The 19,658-nt window shown below is 56.9% G+C and overlaps 1 protein-coding gene across 3 annotated transcripts in view; it reads left to right on the plus strand.

The window, feature by feature from the left end:
- The first annotated feature begins 1,791 nt into the window (after window positions 1-1,791).
- Window positions 1,792-19,658, plus strand: part of LOC110141869 (beta-galactosidase-1-like protein 2) — a 38,206-nt gene continuing 20,339 nt past the window's right edge. The window contains exons 1-5 of one of the 3 annotated variants that reach the window (XM_070472893.1): window positions 1,792-1,951; window positions 14,313-14,510; window positions 16,141-16,209; window positions 16,662-16,757; window positions 18,728-18,836. In XM_070472893.1, the coding sequence (XP_070328994.1) occupies window positions 1,869-1,951; window positions 14,313-14,510; window positions 16,141-16,209; window positions 16,662-16,757; window positions 18,728-18,836 (555 nt within the window). In that variant the 5' untranslated portion in view covers window positions 1,792-1,868. The remainder of the gene's footprint in view (window positions 1,952-14,312; window positions 14,511-16,140; window positions 16,210-16,661; window positions 16,758-18,727; window positions 18,837-19,658) is intronic. The other 2 variants (XM_070472891.1, XM_070472892.1) reach the window with 2 other exon arrangements.

Raw genomic sequence — 19,658 nt, forward strand, 5'->3', positions numbered from 1 at the left:
TGGCCCCTTGCACCCATGCTATTCAAATGTGTGCCAGACACATTTGTCTAAAGAAAATCTATAATGTTTTGGCTTTTCACATGATCAGTTCAGTTGCTCAGCTGTGTCCAACCCCATGGACTGCAGCACGCCAGGCCTCCCTGTCCATCACCAACTCCCAGAGTTTACTCAAACTCACGTCCATCGAATCGGTGATGCCATCCAACCATCTCATCCTCTGTCGTCCCCTTCTCTTCCCACCTTCAATCTTTCCCAGCATCAGGGTCTTTTCCAATGAGTCAGCTCCTTGCATCAGGTGGCCAAAGTATTGGAGTTTCAGCTTCAGCATCAGTCCTTCCAATGAATATTCAGGACTGATTTCCTTTAGGATGAACGGGTTGGATCTCCTTGCATGCAGTTCTAGGGACTCTCAAGAGTCTTCTCCAATACCACAGTTCAAAGCATCAGTTCTTCAGCGCTCAGCCTTCTTTATAGTGCAACTTTCACATCCATACATGACTACTGGAAAAACCATAGCTTTGACTAGACAGACTTTTGTTAGCAAAGTAATGTCTCTGCTTTTTAATATGCTGTCTAGGTTTCTTCCAAGGAGCAGCTTTATTCTTTTAATTTCTTTTTCTTTTATTTAAGTTATTTAATTTTAATTTATTTAAATGTCTTTTAATTTCATGGCTGCAGTCAGTATTTGCAGTGATTTTGGAGCCCTCCAAAATAAAGTCTCTCACTGTTTCCATTTCTTCCCCATCTGTTTGTCATGAAGAGATGGGACCAGATGCCATGATCTTTGTTTTCTGAATGTTGAGTTTTAAGCCAACTTTTTCACTCTCCTCTTTCACTTTCAAGAGGCTCTTTATTTATTTATTTTTTTTTTTCATTTATTTTTATTAGTTGGAGGCTAATTACTTTACAATATTGTAGTGGTTTTTGTCATACATTGACATGAATCAGCCATGGATTTACATGTATTCCCCTCAAGAGGCTCTTTAGTTCTTTGTTTTCTGCCTTAAGGTTGGTGTCATCTGCATATCTGAGGTTATTGATATTTCTCTCTGCAATCTTGATTCCAGCTTGTGCTTCATCCAGCCCAGCATTTTGCATGATGTACTCTGCATAAGAGTTAAATAAGCAGGGTGACAATATACAGCCTTGAGGTACTCCTTTCCCGATTTGGGCTTCCCTGGTGACTGAGCTGGTGAAGAAGCCGCCTGCAATGCAGGAGACCTGGGTTCGATCCCTGGGCTGGGAAGGTCCCCTGGAGAAGGGAGCAGCTACTCACTCCAGTATTCTTTCCTGGAGAATTCCATGGACTGTATAGTCCACTCGGTCACAAAGAGTCGGACACGACTGGCCGACTTTCACTTTCACATGATAAGTCACTATTTAAAAAACGTTTCTCTTCAGCATTTGAACTGCTTTAAAACACTGCGTTGGCTTTGGAAGCACCTTTCGCACCTATCACCAATTCAGGGCGCCGGGGGTGACTTTACCCGCGTATTCAAGTGCGCAAGGGCTGCGCAGCGCGCGCCCAGGAGGTCAGCTTCTGTTTGCACATCTCCAGCTGCAGTGTCTCTGCCACTCAGAGAGACTCTCAGGGCCAGGCCGCCGGGAGGGTATCTGGCGCGCGGTGACGGGGCTGAGGACCGGAAACCACCGGGGGCCCCCGCCACTCTCCGCGAGGCCCCGCCCCGCCCCGCGACCCCGCCCCGCCCCGCCGCGCGGCCTCGGGGCGGGCCCTCGGTCTGCGGCCAATGAGCACCGGCGGGCCAGGAGCGCGGCGGCTTGTTGCCTCGGCGACCGGCGCGCGGCCCCGCCCCCGCCGAGTCTGGTTCTGACTCCAGTGCCAGTGGGTCCGGTGCAGTGGACGCACGATGCCCAAGTGGGGCGCGCGGCGGAGGCCCGGCCTCCTGCTCGGCGCGCTTCTGCTGATCGTGTGCCTCCCGGTGCTCCGCAGGTGAGCTGACGCCGCGTCCCGCACACCTGCGCCCGCGCCCGGAGCCGGCCCGGAGCCCCCGAGGGCAGTCCCCACGGGGTGAACCCCCCGGCCCCGTCCGACCGGAGCGCCGGCGCCCGGTCGCTCTGCGCCCCCGGCGCCCAGGCACTGCACGCCCGGCCCCGACGTCTGCGCCCAGCCGGGGCTCCCCACCCTACTGCGCAGGGGGTCCGCATAGAACTGGCCATCAGACAGGGGCCCAGCGTGCGCGCCCCGAGTCCTCCTGCCGAGCCCCAGGCCCACTGCTTTTCTCCGAGGTCCCCACATTTCCTGCCAAGCCTGCTGCGAGGTTTCTCTGTTCGGCTGAGGTCAGAGCTCCAGCTCCGTAGGGTCCACTTGCCCGGCCCAGCGCAGTCCCCAGGCCTCTGTCCCGCGGGTCCTCCAAGCTCCTTAGTCTGGGTGTGGTTGCCCCGTTCTCAGGATGCGTCTTCCCCTCGCCCACCACCAGCCCAACAGCTCACCCCTTCCCACTCCCCATTCCCTTATAACATGTTATCTGGGGGTACGTTTGAGGATAGAATGCTTTACCCACCACCTATGCGTGTGCCTGAGCCTAGACTTTTCCTACCGACTCTGTTTATAGGATTTTACAGCTGTGACCCTATCTCTCAGGTCAACGCCTGGAACTTTCCATATTCAAAATGTCCAGTGTTTCGGGAAGGCAGGCAGGGACGCTAGTGTTGAAGCTGAAGGCTGAGCCAGTGGACCTGCTGCAGGCACGCTGCCCTCAGCTTTATCTGTTGCTTCTTTCTGTGTCCTTGTCACTCCTCTGGAAGACGGCGATGTTTGGGAGGGAGCGAACTCTTTCCCTTTGCACCTTTCCAAGTCTGAGGTGTCACCTTTGTTTCGGAGGTGACGAGGGTGTCAGCATTGTTTGGGAGAAGGAAATGCTTTTCTGGGGCTCGGAAAACTTCAGGGTGTCCTGTTTCCCCAGCTGCTCCCAAGACTTTCCCATCCTGTCTGTGATCTCTCCCTTTCCTCTTTGAGGACTGGTCCTAGCCCTTGGAGGCACAGGGCTGACGCAAACCCCAGAGTGATCCCTCCAGGCAGAGGTGGCAGGAGCCTCTGGCATACACCCATGTATCCAGGAGACCACACCCCAGGGAGAAAGGCCCGCTGGCAGGAGGGGCACGTGCTTGGATGCTGGAGGTCAGAGAGGCAGCAGCCCTTGCGGGGAACCCAGACAGGTCGTGGGGAGGGAGGTGGTGGCTGCAAGGGGCTCAGGATGGGCCAGGCAGGTACCCTGACAGTCTCCAGGAGGAGGCGCGAGAAGGGGGCGGGTGCTTGTTGGGGTCTGGAGGGAGAGGGGGTAAAGAAACGGCTCTCGCAGGCCAGGGAACAGTGTGTTCATCTGCCGGCAGGAAGAGCTGGGTCCGTGGAGCAGCCTAGACGAAGGGCAGCAGCTCCTGCCCTGGCAGCGGTGTGGCACGTTCAGTGTTTAGGAAGGACACGGCGTTCCTGCTGCGCCTTCTTTCTCGGCAAGCGAGCCAGAGGCCGGAGAAGCTCGGGCTGGGTCAGGGCTGCCTCTGAAGTCCTCCGGAATACTTGTCTCCTTGCGTCTTTCGGGCTGCGTCTCACAGGTGCCTTCCGCCCAGGTCCCTCTGCCCCACTTGGGCTGGACACCGAGACCTGAGTCTGGAGGCCAGAGCCAGCTCCCTCCCCTGCCTGACGCCTCTGGCCAGGTCATCCACCGACTGGGGCCTCTCCCAGCTGTTGGGAACGTGGACGCGGTCCCCAAAGTAGAGGTCACGCAGGGATGGGCCGCAGAGCCGGGAGCTCCAGGTCAGGGGCGGGTGTGTGGGTGGGGGAGGCTGCTTGGCTGCAGCCTTTTTTTTTTTTCGTGACCTTTTACCTGGATTGGTTTGTGGTCAATCACTGCTGTTTGGTGACATCATATCCAAGAGAAGACTTTTGAGGAAGATTTCAGCCTTTGGTTTTTTAGCTTGAACATTGGTCTTAAAAAAATCACCTTGATGGCGGTATAATCGTCGTGTAATCAGTCGCACGTGTAGCAGGTGTGTCTGCTGGGTTCTGACACATGCACCATCCGTGGAGCGACCACCGCAGCTGCGACCGAGTGGGTGTCCACCAGCCCCGGAAGCTCACTGGTGCCCCTGGGTCCCATGCTCGCCTCTCCCCAAGAACACTCATATGCTGCGTTTGGCCTCAGACACTACCTGGCATCCTCTCAAGCCTACAGAGGTGTAGCCCTCTGCCTTGGCTGACTGTCTTCACTTGGCGTGTTTCTTGGGGTCCAGGGTGTGTGTGCTGGGCGAACCTCGGCTCCGAACCTCCCCTTCTCCACAAGCACAAGAATGCCTGCCTGCTGTGACAAGGGCGTGGTTCCCGTTCAGGACCTTCCCTCAGTATCCGCGCCTCACTGAGCAACCCCCAGGGAGCTCTGCGTCTCTGTAAGCTAGAGGTCAGCTGCAGAGTCGGCAGGGCCAGAGCCGAGGTGGGCTGCCTGCATTGCCTCCCGAGGGAGGTCCTCTTTGCTGCTCCCACCCTGCCAGGGTCTGGGTTCCAGAAGGTCGCTCCTCCCCTGGGGGGGAGAGGAGAAGGACCTCTCAGGCGCCCCGGGGACGTGGGTCACAGCCTCGGGACCAGGTCGCTCTCTTTGGTCCCCTCCTCTGAGGGCGTTGAGTGCCGGGCCATGTCCTTCCAGGCATCTGTGAGGTCACAGGTTTTATGGGCTTCGGCTGTTCCGGACGCTGCTCTCCGTGGGGCCCAAGTCATCGCTGCTGGAACGCTCCAGCTCTCACGTTCTGGCAGCAAAGCTCTCAGCCCATGGGAGTGTCACCCCTGACACACCTGGGGAGGGGGGGCAGATGTCTGGGACCCTGTGCCAGAGGAGAGGGTGGGTGCTGAGGGTCTGTGATTGGGGGACCGGGATCTCAGCAAGTGCGTGGATGCTGAGGGTCTGTGATCAGGGGACCAGGGTCTCAGCAAGTGCGTGGACAATGAGGATCTGTGATCAGGGGACCAGGGTCTCAGCAAGTGCGTGGATGCTGAGGGTCTGTGATTGGAAGACCGGGTTCTCAGCAAGTGCGTGGACAATGAGGATCTGTGATCAGGGGACCAGGGTCTCAGAAAGTGCGTGGACAATGAGGATCTGTGATCAGGGGACCGGGGTCTCAGGAAGTGCGTGGACAATGAGGATCTGTGATCAGGGGACCGGGGTCTCAGCAAGTGCGTGGACAATGAGGATCTGTGATCAGGGGACCGGGGTCTCAGCAAGTGCGTGGATGCTGAGGGTCTGTGATCAGGTGACCGGGGTCTCAGCAAGTGCGTGGATGCTGAGGGTCTGTGATCAGGTGACCAGGGTGCCCCGGAGACCAGCCCTGAGGCCTCCGGAGCCTCGGCCCCCCAAATATCAGGACTCTGGCCAAGGAGTCCTCTCCTCTTGGAAGGAGCCGGGGAAATAAACATGCTTCATTTCCATGATGCGACTCCAGTCCTCTCGTGTCACCTGGAATGCTCTTCTGGTGAAGCGGCAGGAGACGCCAGGGCTCAGAGACCCTCTCAGGACGTGTGGGGTCTGAGGGCACCAGGCCCCTGTCCAGCACCCAGCAGCAGGGGCTTGCTGCCTGCTCGCCATTTACTTTTATGTTTGCTTAAATCGATTGGTCTGGCTGTCAGAGGCTGTGTTGAGAGTCCCCCTCGTGTGGTGCCTCTCCTGGACGAAAGGGCAGTGGATTCTTAGAGGCTCATGGTAAGAAAGCGGGTGCGTCTCAGTGGGGGTGCTCAGGAGACCCTTGGTTACTGCCCCTGCTCCCGCCCCCGCCTCCCACGATGGATGGCGGGGCTGTTCCTTTCAAGAGCACCTTTGCGTTGTTCTTACAAAGGTTATTTTGTGACTAGGTCATCTAGGAAGAAGGATGAAGCCTTCAATTAAAGTAAAGGGGAAAAGGAGGTCCCTGGGTTCCCATCTCCCTGCCCGGAGGGGGCCCCCACCATGGAGATGCTCAGGGGTGTCCCGTGCGTAGGAAGATGGCTGTAGGCGGCACTCTGCCCAGTTACGAAGGCGGCTGTAGGCGGCACTCTATCTGCCCAGTTACGAAGACGGCTGTAGGCGGCACTCTGTCTGCCCAGTTACGAAGACGGCTGTAGGCGGCACTCTGTCTGCCCAGTTACGAAGACGGCTGTAGGCGGCACTCTGTCTGCCCAGTTACGAAGACGGCTGTAGGCGGCACTCTACCTGCCCAGTTATTCAAACTGCTCCCTCCTGAAAGACATCCATGGCTGCAAACCAGGCTGCAGTGAATGTCTGTGGGCGATATTTCTGAACTAGAATTTCTGACTGTATGAGGCGCTCATTTTAAGTCTTGATCGACATTTACATTAAGTAAGTAAACAGTAGATTCTCTTTCTGTTGGGTCAGCCTGAGCTCTGTGGTCTGAGGGTGAGATCTGTGTGTCCAGTCTGTGTCCTCTAAGAGCTAACCCAGCTCTCGTCTGTCTCAGGAGGTAAGTCCCATGGGGTGGACTTTGAAAGCAATTTATTTGGGCTGCACTTGTTCGGTCCAGTCCTTTTCTTCTGATTCCTCGAGTCTCCGAGATCAGAGTCTTGTCACGGGGGCGCCCGGAGGTTTGCTCACAGAGCAAACAGTGCCCTTCTGGGCACTTCCTCTGTCGCTGCTGCCAGTGGGGACGTTCCCCAAAGTGAGGGCATGGGGCCCCCTGACGTCCGGTCACTCTGTGCTGTTCACGTGTGGTGGAATCCGAATGAGAGGTGTCACCGCACAACGGGGTCTTGGGGTCTCCTCGAGTAGATATTGTTCACACATGAACTCCTATGGGCTTTAGACAGGGCTGCCGGCCTGGCCTGCGGGGCCAGAACTCCCCCGCTCACCAGGTCCTTCCCACGGGGATGGGCAGGGATGCCAGGAGCGGTGGGCACGGGCCTGCGGATGCTGCCCGATGGATGGAAGGCCAGCCCTCTGGAAACAGTTAACACCTCTCCCAGCAAAGCAGGAGCCGTGGCCTGGTGCACACGGCCAAGGAGTGTGGCCACGAAGCCGGGCAGACCCGGGCAGAGCTGCAGCTCTCGGGGCTCATGGGCTGATGCAAGAGGCACTCTTCTGGGGCGGGGGCGGTGTCAGAGGCGCTGGCCAGGAATGGGGAGGGGGTGGATCCTTCCTCAGGCCCCCAGCCACCGCTGACTGAGGGCGGCATGCACACACCTGAAGGCTGGTGAGACCCCAAGCCCCGAGGTGGGCAGTTCCGGAGACGGGGTGGCTGATGAAGCTGGGCCTCAGGAGCGTGTGGCCACGTCCGTCTTCAGAGTGATGAGGAGAAGCGTGTATTTCAGTCCCAAGTGTGAGGGTGTCTTCATCGTGTCCTCCTGGGTGACAGCCTCAGGCACAGCCACATGGATGGGCGGTGTGTTTTCACGGTCAGCATCTTTAGAGCGAAGCCCTGGACGCAGACTCAGCAGAACCTCACCGAGTGGGCAGCAGTGTGCGTTATGTGCAGAGACAGAGAGGCATCCGGAATTCAGAAGAGAGTGTAGATGGGAGCTCCTGCTGGAAGGAAGGCAGCGGCCCTGGTCTCCGCAGAAAGTGTCGTCAGGGCACGTCCCTGGTGGTCTGGTGGCTGAGACTGTGCCCTTGTGCAGGGGGCCCAGCTTCTAGCCCTGGTCAGGGAACTGGATCCCACATGTGGCAACTGAATGTTCTGCGTGCCACGTTGAAAACTGAAGATCCCATGTGCCACTGCTAAGCCCCAGAGCAGCCAAATAAATAAATGTTTTTTGTTTTCTTTTTAGTTTCATCAGGAATGAACTGCTCGCGGGAAAGCAGCAGTAAGCAGGGCTTCCCTGGGGTTGGTGGGCTCCGAGCGCACAGACCTCCATCAGAAGAGAGGCCCCTGCCTGAGCTCGCCACAGGCCCTGGTGCCTTTCTCAACCGTGGCTTGTCAGCTGCTCGGGAAGCCGGAGGTGGTCATTAGTGTAACGAGCAGCAGCACTGATGATCACCGTCTGTATTAATAACTGTTTACGTTGTTGTTTATGGGGCTCTGACATGTATCACCTCATTCTCTCACAGTGTTCCTTGGAGAAACCCAGCATTTATTATCCTGGTTTTCCCGGTGAAGCCATCCCTATTATTAGTGTATTGAGGACTTGTTAGTTACCTACCAGAAAGTGCTCCTTGGAGAAACCCAGCGTTTATCACCCTGGTTTTCCTGGTGAAGCCATCCCTATTATTAGTGTATTGTGGACTTGTTAGTTACCTACCAGAAAGTCCTCCTTGGAGAAACCCAGCGTTTATCATCCTGGTTTTCCTGGTGAAGCCATTCCTATTATTAGTGTATTGAGGACTTGTTAGTTACCTACCAGAAAGTCCTCAAAGCTGCTGGTTCTCCAGTGTTTGGCCTTCGATAGCAGCTCCAGCTTTGCTGTTTTCAGTGTTAATTTTACCCCTCTTAACACCGAGAGGAAGATTTTTTTAATCTAGAAAATCTTAGGATCTAGAGAGATGGGTAAGGAGAAGCCACACCCTGGAGGAGGCTCTGCAGACGTGTTTCAGAGGACAAGCTGCAGGCTGCTGATCTCAGGTCTACCCCGGGGAACGGCCGCAGTGCAGACTCGGACTCAGTAGGTCCCAGTAGGGCCTGCGTGTCTGCGTTTCTGATGAGCTCCAGGCGTGGCATCTGCAGGGGAAGGGCACACCTGGAGACACAGTGCCCCATGACTTGTCATCCACGGGGGCAAGGGGTCACAGAGAGCCATCTCCCACCCCACCTGCACCCATGCACCTGCCAGGTGGGGGAGGCCCTCACAGCTTTTGGGGAAATGGGGCTGTGAACAGACGTTATGTCAGTGACTTGGGGAACTCCCAGGAGCTTTTCTGTTGAAGTTCTGGCTAGTGATCAGGTACTGCTTCCTGGTAGAATGATTGCTCAGTGGGGTGTGTGTGTCTGTGTCTTTGTATATGTATTTGTGCATTCACCGCTGGACAGTCAGTGATCAGTGTGCGTGTGTGTCTGTGTGTGCGCCCGTGTGTGTGTGTGTGTGTACACTGCTGGATGGTCAGTGATCAGTGTGCGTGTGTGTGTGTGCACTGCTGGATGGTCAGTGATCAGTGTGTGTGTGTGTGTGTGCACTGCTGGATGCTCAGTGATCAGTGTGTGTGAGTGTGTGTGCACTGCTGGATGGTCAGTGACCAGTGTGCCCGTGTGTGTGTGTGTGCACTACTGGGATGGTCAGTGATCAGTGTGCCCCTCTTTGTGTGTCTGTGTGTGTGTGTGTGTGCACTGCTGGATGGTCAGTGATCAGTGTGCCCGTGTGTGTGTGTGTGTGCACTCTTGATGGTCAGTGATCAGTGTGCCCCTCTTTGTGTGTGTGTGTGTGTGTGTGTGTGTGTGTGTGCACTGCTGGATGGTCAGTGATCAGTGTGTGTGTGTGTGTGTGTGTGTGTGCACTGCTGGATGCTCAGTGATCAGTGTGTGTGAGTGTGTGTGCACTGCTGGATGGTCAGTGACCAGTGTGCCCGTGTGTGTGTGTGTGCACTACTGGGATGGTCAGTGATCAGTGTGCCCCTCTTTGTGTGTCTCTGTGTGTGTGTGTGTGCACTGCTGGATGGTCAGTGATCAGTGTGCCCGTGTGTGTGTGTGTGTGTGTGCACTCTTGATGGTCAGTGATCAGTGTGCCCCTCTTTGTGTGTGTGTGTGTGTGTGTGTGTGTGTGCACTGCTGGATGGTCAGTGATCAGTGTGTGTGTGTGTGTGTGTGTGTGCACTGCTGGATGCTCAGTGATCAGTGTGTGTGAGTGTGTGTGCACTGCTGGATGGTCAGTGACCAGTGTGCCCGTGTGTGTGTGTGTGCACTACTGGGATGGTCAGTGATCAGTGTGCCCCTCTTTGTGTGTCTGTGTGTGAGTGTGTGTGCACTGCTGGATGGTCAGTGACCAGTGTGCCTGTGTGTGTGTGTGCACTCTTGATGGTCAGTGACCAGTGTGTGTGTGTGTGTGCACTCTTGATGGTCAGTGACCAGTGTGCCCGTGTGTGTGTGTGTGTGCACTCTTGATGGTCAGTGATCAGTGTGCCCCTCTTTGTGTGTGTGTGTGTGTGTATGCACTGCTGGATGCTCAGTGATCAGTGTGTGTGTGTGTATGTGTGTGCACTGCTGGATGGTCAGTGACCAGTGTGCCCGTGCGTGTGTGTGTGTGCACTCTTGATGGTCAGTGATCAGTGTGCCCCTCTTTGTGTGTGTGTGTGTGTGTGTGCACTGCTGGACCGTCAGTGATCAGTGTGTGTGTGCCCATGTGTGTGTATGTGTGTGCACTGCTGGATGGTCAGTGATCAGTGTGCCCGTGTGTGTGTGTGTGTGTGTGTGCACTCTTGATGGTCAGTGATCAGTGTGCCCCTCTTTGTGTGTGTCTGTGTGTGTGTGTGCACTGCTGGATGGTCAGTGATCAGTGTGTGCATGTGTGTGTGTGTGTGTGTGTGCACTGCTGGGATGGTCAGTGATCAGTGTGTGTGTGTGTGTGCACACGCACTGCTGGATGGTCAGTGACCAGTGTGCCCGTGTGTGTGTGTGCACTCTTGATGGTCAGTGATCAGTGTGCCCGTGTGTGTGTGTGTGCACTCTTGATGGTCAGTGATCAGTGTGTGTGTGCCCGTGTGCCCATGTGTATGTGTGCACTCTTGATGGTCAGTGATCAGTGTGTGTGTGCCCGTGTGCCCGTGTGTGTGTGTGTGCACTCTTGATGGTCAGTGATCAGTGTGTGTGTGCCTGTGTGCCCGTGTGTGTGTGTGTGTGCACTCTTGATGGTCAGTGATCAGTGTGTGTGTGCCCGTGTGCCCGTGTGTGTGTGTGTGTGCACTCTTGATGGTCAGTGATCAGTGTGCCCCTCTTTGTGTGTATGTGTGTGCGTGTGCACTGCTGGACTGTCAGTGATCAGTGTGCCTGTTGTGAAGCAGAGAATCTGCATGCAGCTCTGCCCGTCCTCGCCTGGGTGAGCGCGGGGAGGTTAGGTGAGGCTGAAGGCCTCGGAAGCCCGTGCAACACGATGCGTGAAGGAAGGCAGAGTGTGCTCTTTGGGGAAGATGTGCTCAGAGAGCAGGGAGACCGTGCTCAGCTGTGGGTGAGCTGGAGGCCTCCCACGAGCAGGAGCTGGTGCAGAGCCAGGGGCGGCCCGGGAGCCAGGCGCGGGCAGGAGGCGGCCGGGTGGTGGCCACGGAGCTCACAGGCCTCCTTGTGCCATGCCAGGGCTCACGCTCCAGGGTGGGCGGGCAGGGTCCTGCAAGGCCCAGGGGGTGAGTGTGTCCAGGTTTGAGGACCCTGCTGTCTGCCGTCACGTCACTGAGCCCGAGCAGCACAGACTGTGTAGACGGGTGGCAGGTTATCAGTAAAATTATGGATGTTGAAATGTCAAGTTCAATACAATTGTTTTATGTCCCTAAGTATTCTTCTTTTGATTTTTTCCAACCATTTACAAATGTGAAAACTGTTCTCAGCTGGCAGACTGCACGCAGGCACAGGGTGCAGGGGCGGGGGGCGCGGTGTGGAGTCTGGCGTCTGCAGACCCTTGGCTTCGGACAGCAGCCCAGTGGACATGCTGGGCATGCTTTCACCATGAAATTGACAATTGAAATAAGATGGCTTGGCACAATGACCAGCACGTTAAATATAGTGAAATGCTGAATTAAACGGAGAAGGCAATGGCACCCCACTCCAGTACTCTTGCCTGGAAAATCCCATGGACGGAGGAGTCTGGTAGGCTGTAGTCCACGGGGTCGCTAAGAGCTGGATACAACTAAGCGACTTCACTTTCACTTTTCACTTTCCTGCATTGGAGAAGGAAATGGCAACCCACTCCAGTGTTTTTGCCTGCAGAATCCCAGGGACAGGGGAGCCTGGTAGGCTGCCATCTATGGGGTCTCACAGAATTGGACACGACTGAAGCGATTTAGTAGCAGCAGCTGAATTAAATGGGAAAGAATGGAAAGATTGGGATTGTTCATATCAGGGACACAAAAAACCCACTGAAGCTATTCTATTTGCAAAGCATGTTGAATTAATTTCAAACAGTGAGAAGATGCTTTTGTCGCTTGTAAAACACATCTTTAACAGCAAGCCTCGTTAAGCCCTTCCCTGTGTGTCTCGTGGGCAGCACGCCTCGTGGCTCGTGAGGGCTGCCTTGTCACAGGCTCTTTTGTCGTACTTCCCTGGTGTCCGACCCTCATGCAGCCCTTGTGAGCACTTCGGACAGGTGATGGCCGCAGCTGCTGGGGCACGGCCATGCCAGGGAGCCAGGGTCTGCAGCCCTCAGTGATGGCACTACCAAGGGGAGGGCCAGGGCTCACGTCCAGACTCTCCTCTCAAAGATACTGCTTTTGTTTCCACATCGCTGTGCAGGTGGTCATTTGGAAGAACTGTATTTTTAAATTTCATTTTAAGTCACTTGGAACATGGAACTTTTTGAAGAAGGAAGCCACTGATAGGTTTACAGTTATCCACAGATGACCATTTCACGGTCTCCAAGTGTATTCCTCCCCCATCCACTGGTGACCATAACTTTGTGTTTGTTCTGTTATTTATTTATTTTTTAGTTCTGCCACTCTATTGCTACCAACCCATCTCCCTCCACCCTCGTGCACACACGCTCAGTCATGTAATCCCATGGACTGCAGCCCGCCAGGCTCCTCTGTCCATGGATTTTTCCAGGCAAGAATACTGGAGTGGGTTGCCAGTGTTTGTTCTTCTACATTCGTGATTTTAGTTCTATTTTGTAAGTCCATTTGTACCACTCTTTTTAGGGTCTGCATTATAAGCAATATCATATATTTGCCTTTGATTTGCTTTACTCAGTATGAACTCTCTAGGTCCATCTGTGTTGCTGCAAGTGGCGTTATTTTCTTTTTGTGGCTGAGTAATATTCCTTTGTACCACATCTTTATCCATTCATCTGTCGACGGATGTCTAGGTGGCTTCCATGTCCTGGCTATTGTAAATAGTGCTGCAATGAACGCTGGGGTGCATGTGTCTTTCTGAATTATAGGGCTTCCCTGGTAGCTCAGCTGGTAAAGAATGTGCCTCAGTGCAGGAGACCCCGGTTCGATCCCTGGGTTGGGAAGATGCCCTGGAAAGGGAAAGGCTACGCACTCCAGTGTTCTTGGGCTTCCCTGTGGCTCAGCTGGTGAGGAATTATGGTACTACAGCTATACGCCCAGGAGTGGGATTGCCAGATCATATGGTAGTTCTGTTTTTAGATTTCGAAGGACTCTCCAGACTGTTCTCCACAGTGGCTGTCCCTGTCGCTGCCTCATGTCTCGCTTCAGCAGACATGCAGTTACTGTCATTGCGGGGGAGACATCTCCGTTTCTGTCCCAGTCTCAGCGAGGACCAGGTGTGGGACCAGCCGGGCCTGCACAGCTGAGGAGCACAGGCTGGGGCAGTCCGTCCACACTGCCTGTCCCGTGGCCGGTCAGGCCCGAGCCCGTGGCGTGGAGGGGGGAGAGATGGCCTCCACACACGCCCATGGCCGGTGAGGCTTGGGCGGGCAAGACTGTGTCTCAGCCAGGGCTGGTTCTTACGAGCCTCTTTCAACCCCTGTTTGAGTTTAGCTTCTGTTTGAAGATAAATGGAAACACCAGAGAGGCGTAGGGCCTTTTCAAAGCAGGGCCAAGGCAGCAGTGACCACTCCTGTCCTCCTGTCTCCAGCTCTCCTCAGCGTCCAGCTTGTCTCACTGCTTCCTCCGGGAGACGGGCTGGCAGGGTGATGGGGTGGGGGTTGTGTGTCGCGTGAGGGCTCCCTCCCCGCCCAGCCAGTCCTCCGACTCCAGGGCGCACATTCTGTGGACTCACCTTGCTGGCAGCCCCCTGGTGGGCGCTCCCCGTCCAGACGCCTCTCGGCCACACCCGGTCCTCAGGAACGTGAACCTTGGACGCAGGGGCCCTGAGCGGACGCTGCTCCTAACTGGTCCCTCTCTCCAGGTATCTGCACCGCCAGCCTGGAGGCTGTGACCTTGAGCTGACCCCGAGGTACCATGTCAAGTAGCTGCGCTTTGATGTGTGTCCTGTGGCCGCTTAGGCAGCCACGTCCGCCCCGAGTCCTCTCGGTCCCAGCACCGGAAGGCAGCTTCTCCGCCCTTAGGCCTCTGCCCGCGTGCACCCCGACCTCCCTTCCGAGCGTAGCCCCGTGTTGAAAGCGTCTGTTCCTCGCTGGCTGGGTGTGAGCGCCGCTGACGCGCGTGTGCTGCGTGGCGGCCTCGAGTCTGGCGTCGGGCGCCGTCTGGGGGCTGGAGGCGGAGGCAGGGACCCGGCTGCCCACAGCCCCCGCGCCCGGCGGGCCAGCTCTGAGGCCCTGTCTCCCGTAGGCTGAACTGGAGCGGCCTCGGCGCCTCGTTGTTGTGGCGCCGGCACCTAGGGCTGCGGGCCGATGGCCAGAACTTCAAGCTGGAGAACTCGGCCTTCTGGATCTTCGGGGGCTCCATCCACTACTTCCGGGTGCCCCGGGCCTACTGGAGGGACCGGCTCCTGAAGCTGCGGGCCTGCGGCCTCAACACGCTGACCACGTGAGCGCCGCCCCGCGCCCCGCGCCCCGCGCCCCGCGCCCCTCACCTGGCCCGCCCCCCCCATGGGTGTAAGGGGGAGCAGCCCGGCCCCGCGTGGGTGTAAGGGGGAGCAGCCCGGCCCCGCGTGGGTCTAAGGAAGGAGCACCCCCCCCTTGCCGAGGTGTGTGTGAACTTTCCCAGCACACCTGTCTCCATATCGCTTTCTGGAATCATCTTCAGAAGCTGCGGCTTCCCTCCTGGAACAAGCGTAGGGTCAGCCGGTGGTGGCCACCCGCCTCTGTGCTGATCTGGGAATCAGTTACCACATGGGCTCAGTTGGGAAAAAAAATCTTGATCATTTTGTGGATGTCTTTTTCAGCATTTCCAACAGATGTTTAGATCCAAGTCTATGAAATCAAGTGCGTGATCAGGCTGGGTTATTAAAACTTCAGGCAAAAATGTGTGATTACAAGTCAAGGAGGTGGGTTTTCTTGGTAGTTTATGAACCGATTTTGAAGACAGTTCTAAGAACAGTTACGGGGTGTTCTGAGCCGTGACAGCATCAGTTGGACAAAGCATGTGATTTTCCAGGAAGGTTACCTGGTGGGGTCCACTTACTTCTGGTCCTGGGGGCACATGCTTGTGTTACAGGGCTCCTGACAAGGGCTGAGCATTTTGCCTTATAAGATCAGGAGAATCTGTATGAGCTCTTGAGTCTGAAGTGGAAACAGGAAGCCACCTGTTCACCTTTGCAATCGGAGACCTTCCCCTAGAGGCTGGTGTGGGTGGCGTCCAGGAGAGGGGCATGCGGGACTCAGAGGCAGCCACTTAAGGAACTTACATTTCCTGATCTCTTTAGGGTAAGAACCTCAGTCCTGTGACAGGGTTTGGGATTCCGAGTATTGCGTTAAGAGCAGTGCTGATGAGCAGAGCTCCTTTTTACCCTACTTTTGTTGCCGACCAGGGTTCTAGGACTCTGATCAACAGGCACTGACCAGAGGCCAGAGGAGGGTCTGCCAGAGGCAGGAGAGGGTGTACCCGAGGGGAGCAAGAGCAGTAACTGGGGCTCCTCCCAGGGGTGGGGGCGGGTCTGGAGGGGCTGGCGTGGGGATTAGGTGGTCCCCCCACTTGGTGGTGCTGCGTGGAGGGGTCCTGCATGGACCCTGCTTTCGCCCCCGGCACCTCGGAAATGGCAGCTGGGTTCTGGGTCTTTCTGTGTCTTGGCTGTCGTTTGCCCTGCGTGCATGCGGTTGTATTTAGTCTCATAGCTTCTCTGTATTTTGTTGCTGGAGGTGTTTGTCCAGGTGCAGGCAATGCAGCAAGGGTTCCAGGTCCTAGCCTGCCTCACTTTTAACTGCTTTGCCCATAAAGTTACTTCTTTCTCTTGTGAAGAGAGAGGATGATGGAGAAGGGGGAGGGAGGGATGCCCCCAGATCTTTTGGCCCCCTGCCCTTCTCCCGGCAGGTGGGGGGGAGGGGCTTGCCCTGCTTCTGTGAGCTCATCGGTCTCTCCAGTTTTTCTCCATTCCAGCCCTGCATGTGAGAAACCGTCTTCAGCCTCATGAGGGTTTTAGGGACAGAGATGCTGGTCTGGGAGACAAAGTGGAGAACCACTGGAGGCCTCACACCTGTCACCCTCTTCCCTGCCACAGCTACGTTCCGTGGAACCTCCACGAGCCGCAGAGAGGCACATTCGACTTCTCCGGGAACCTGGACCTGGAGTAGGTTCTATGACCCGGCCGGGCGGGGCGGGGGCCTGAGGGGTGGGGACCCACGGGGCATCCTGGGCAGAGAGGACCGCAGGGGGAACCTGTGCCGGGCCCCACGCCCTCTGTCGTGACCCCGCCACCCCCGGGCCGGGCCTGCCCCACCCCCGCCCCAGCCCAGCCCGAGGCCCCTCCCCAGGTGCCCGGCTCTGCAGGGTGGACCCGCTGGGCTGAGGGCCTCAGGTCAGGCCCTCAGTCAGGACTCCATGTCCCGGGCGAGGCTCTTTCTTCTCCTCGTGCCCCAGAGTGGCCGCGCTGATGTCCCAGGCTGGGGGCTCGGCGGTGACCCGGGGGGGGGGGGGTGGTGTCCTGCCCTCAGCGTCCCCAGCCCCCTGGGGAGGGCCGGGTGGGCGAGGGGAGGGGGCGCTGGGCTCCAAGCCCTGAGAATCGGTGACCCTGACCCCCAGGGCCTTCATCCTGCTGGCGGCGGAGGTGGGGCTGTGGGTGATCCTGCGTCCAGGCCCCTACATCTGCAGTGAGATGGACCTCGGGGGCCTGCCCAGGTGAGCGGGGCTGTGCCTCGGCGGTGGCTGGGGGTGCCCTGTGCGCTTCTGTGAGCGCTGAGCACCCCATGGGCCTGATGCTGCCTACGTGTACGTTTCACCCTGTGCAGAGGTTCTTTTTCAGAATAAGTGGCCCCCAAAGGGCAGCCTTGTCAGCGACGTCACAGTTACTGTCCCCGTCAGAGCCCATGTGGCTCCACGCCGCAGGGCCGGGAGGCTGGTCTCAGGCGCCGGGCCCTGCTGCAGGGCTCGGCCTCGGTCCGGTCCTGCCCGCTCCAGACGGGCCTTGCTTTCTGAAAAACGGGAGAAGTCAAACCCACTCTCCTGTTCCTTAGATGTGCTACAAAGCATTTTTTTTTAGGGGCGAGCATTTTGATAGAGGAGAAACACGCTGTTTTAGTTTTATCTTTTGCCTTCAGATCTCAGGCCCCGATGAGCTATCTTGGGATGGGGTCTCCACAGGAGTCAGAACCCTGCCTGTGGTTGGCTCAGGAGTCGGGCAGGATTACCTAGCGCCAGGGCCAGCCCTGGTCCCAGGTGTTATTACCACTAGTAGTATTCCAGCAGAAGGGTTTCCTGTTGACCGGGTCCCACGCTCCCGGTTCTAGCTGCTAGCTCCCCCCCCCCGATCTGCGGGGGGGCAGGCTGGTCCTGTGTGCCGCCTTCTGCTCTGTGAAGGCCTCACTCTCATCCTCGGGCGATGGGGCCTGCCCCACTGCCCAGACCCTCTGTCGCTGGCCTTCAGCTCGGCGAGGGGCCTTGAGGCTCACACAGCCAGGGCAGCCTCGCCCCTCCTCCCTGCGGGTCAGAAACCCTGCGTCAGCAGCGCCTTGATTAAGTCTGAGCTCTGAAGCCCTCAGGCCTCCCTGCACCCTCGGCCCAGGTCCTGGGTGGGCATTCCTGGGAGGCGGAGCTGGGCGTGCTGCAAGCGGAGTCCCAGTGGGGGCCAGAGACTAGAGCTTTCCCGGCGAAGGACTCAGGCGTCTGGCCCCAGGGGGCTGTCTCTCCACGGTCACCCAGTGACCTGACCTACAGTCATGGCTTTCTCAGCCTGCACTTCTTCTGGACCAGGATGTGAGGAGCACTGGGGCCTTTTGCAGGAAAACATGAATGTTCCTCAGAATCTGTATAAGGAAAACACCTTGGCTGTAGTTCTGAAAGTGGTGCTCCGTGCTTACCGGCTGGGTGAACACCACAGGCAGGCCAGGGCAGGGTTAACCTTCTTTGTCTCCAGCTCCCCCTCCCTCTCCCCTCCCCCACTCTCCCACACCCTCCTCTCCCTTTCCCCCTTGCCCACCCCTCCCCCTGCAGGCCAGCACAGGGTTAACCTTCTTTGTCTCCAGCTCCCCCTCCCTCTCCCCTCCCCCACTCTCCCACACCCTCCTCTCCCTTTCCCCCCTCGCCCACCCCTCCCCCTCGCCCACCCCTCCCCCTGCAGGCCAGCACAGGGTTAACCTTCTTTGTCTCCAGCTCCCCCTCCCTCCCCCCCTCCCCCTCCCCCCACACCCCAGGCCGAGCTCTGGATGCTGAGGACCGCGTGCAGATGGGGACCAGCCGGATTAGAAAGGGGAGGCCAGACTCCTTCTCTCGGTCCCCAGGCTGCCTTTTCTGCTGACAGCAGAAGGCGATGCCTTGTCCTCCAGTCTCAGGGATCCCCGACCCCTTTGTCTTCGCCCCTCTCTGATAAGATGTTGTGTAAAGTCTTGAGACATGGGCCTTGGCTTCAATGAAAAGCTTTGGTCCCTCTGACCGGCAGCCAGACCGCTGGCCCTGACTCAGAACTAGAATGGCCCGCGGTGCTGGGTCCTCGGGGGAAAGCAGGTTCTGGCCTGTGCCAGCGTCTGCCCTGCGTCCTGACTGGCCTCCAGGATCACCCCTGGGCTCCCTTAAGCTGCTCCTTTTCAGCCATCATCCTGCTCAGAGCAAACCCCCAGACGGTGAAACTAATCACCCTCCCCTTTTCATTCAAGCTGGTTACTCCGAGACCCTGACATGAGGCTGAGAACAACTTACAAGGGCTTCACGGAAGCAGTGGACCTTTATTTTGACCACCTGATGCTCAGGGTGGTGCCGCTCCAGGTAAAAGAGCAGATTGGGCCTGCCCTCCGCGCCCCCAACTGGTTCCGCAGCTGGGTCAGGCTCTTAGCCCGGCGGGGCTCACGGCGCTTCCCGTGGCCGCCGCCCTCCTCCGCTGAAGCCTGCCTGGTGCCGCGCTGCCTTGCGGGGGAAGCTCCAACGGCCGGCGGTGTGCAGGCGGGCGCAGGGATGCGGGCCGGGCGCTGGGTGGCGGCTCGCTGGGCCTGTCGGTCCGGACTCGCAGCGCAGGGCCCAGTTGTGCTGGAGAGACGCCCCTGGGACAGCCCCTCGCCTGTGAGGAGGGGGCCTTCTCCTTATAGAGTCTCCACTGATGACGTCCTGAGTCCATCCTCTGGCTCCCAAAAGGGTGCAAGTTTATCGTTCAAAACATACGTCTTCAAATGAAGCTGGGGGAGAAAGTGTCTTAAGTGGCATCTAATAATTGGAAGCAATGAAAAAGCAGGAATGCAAATAAACTCAGTTGCTTCTGTAAGAGAACTGCGACACTGAGAAATTAGTACAGTTAAAAAAATTAGTTCATTGATAAAAGCGGCTGAGAGTCAGTGGTTTGGGATATTCACAGCACACAGATCAAAGGAACTGTTGGTTCTTTGTAGGGTGGGCAAATAACACACAGGATACCCCCATTACATGTGAACTTCAGATAAACAAGGAATACATTTCTTAAGTATACACATGTCCTAAATATTGCTTGGGACAGTTACATTAAAAAATTCATTGCTTATTTAAAAATTATTTGTTGTAAATTCAAGCAGTATAACTGGATGTCTTGTATTTTTACTTACTAAATCTGGCAGCCTCAGT

The sequence above is a fragment of the Odocoileus virginianus genome, chromosome 10, assembly GCF_023699985.2.
Source record: "Odocoileus virginianus isolate 20LAN1187 ecotype Illinois chromosome 10, Ovbor_1.2, whole genome shotgun sequence".
NCBI classification, from domain to species: Eukaryota; Metazoa; Chordata; class Mammalia; order Artiodactyla; family Cervidae; genus Odocoileus; species Odocoileus virginianus.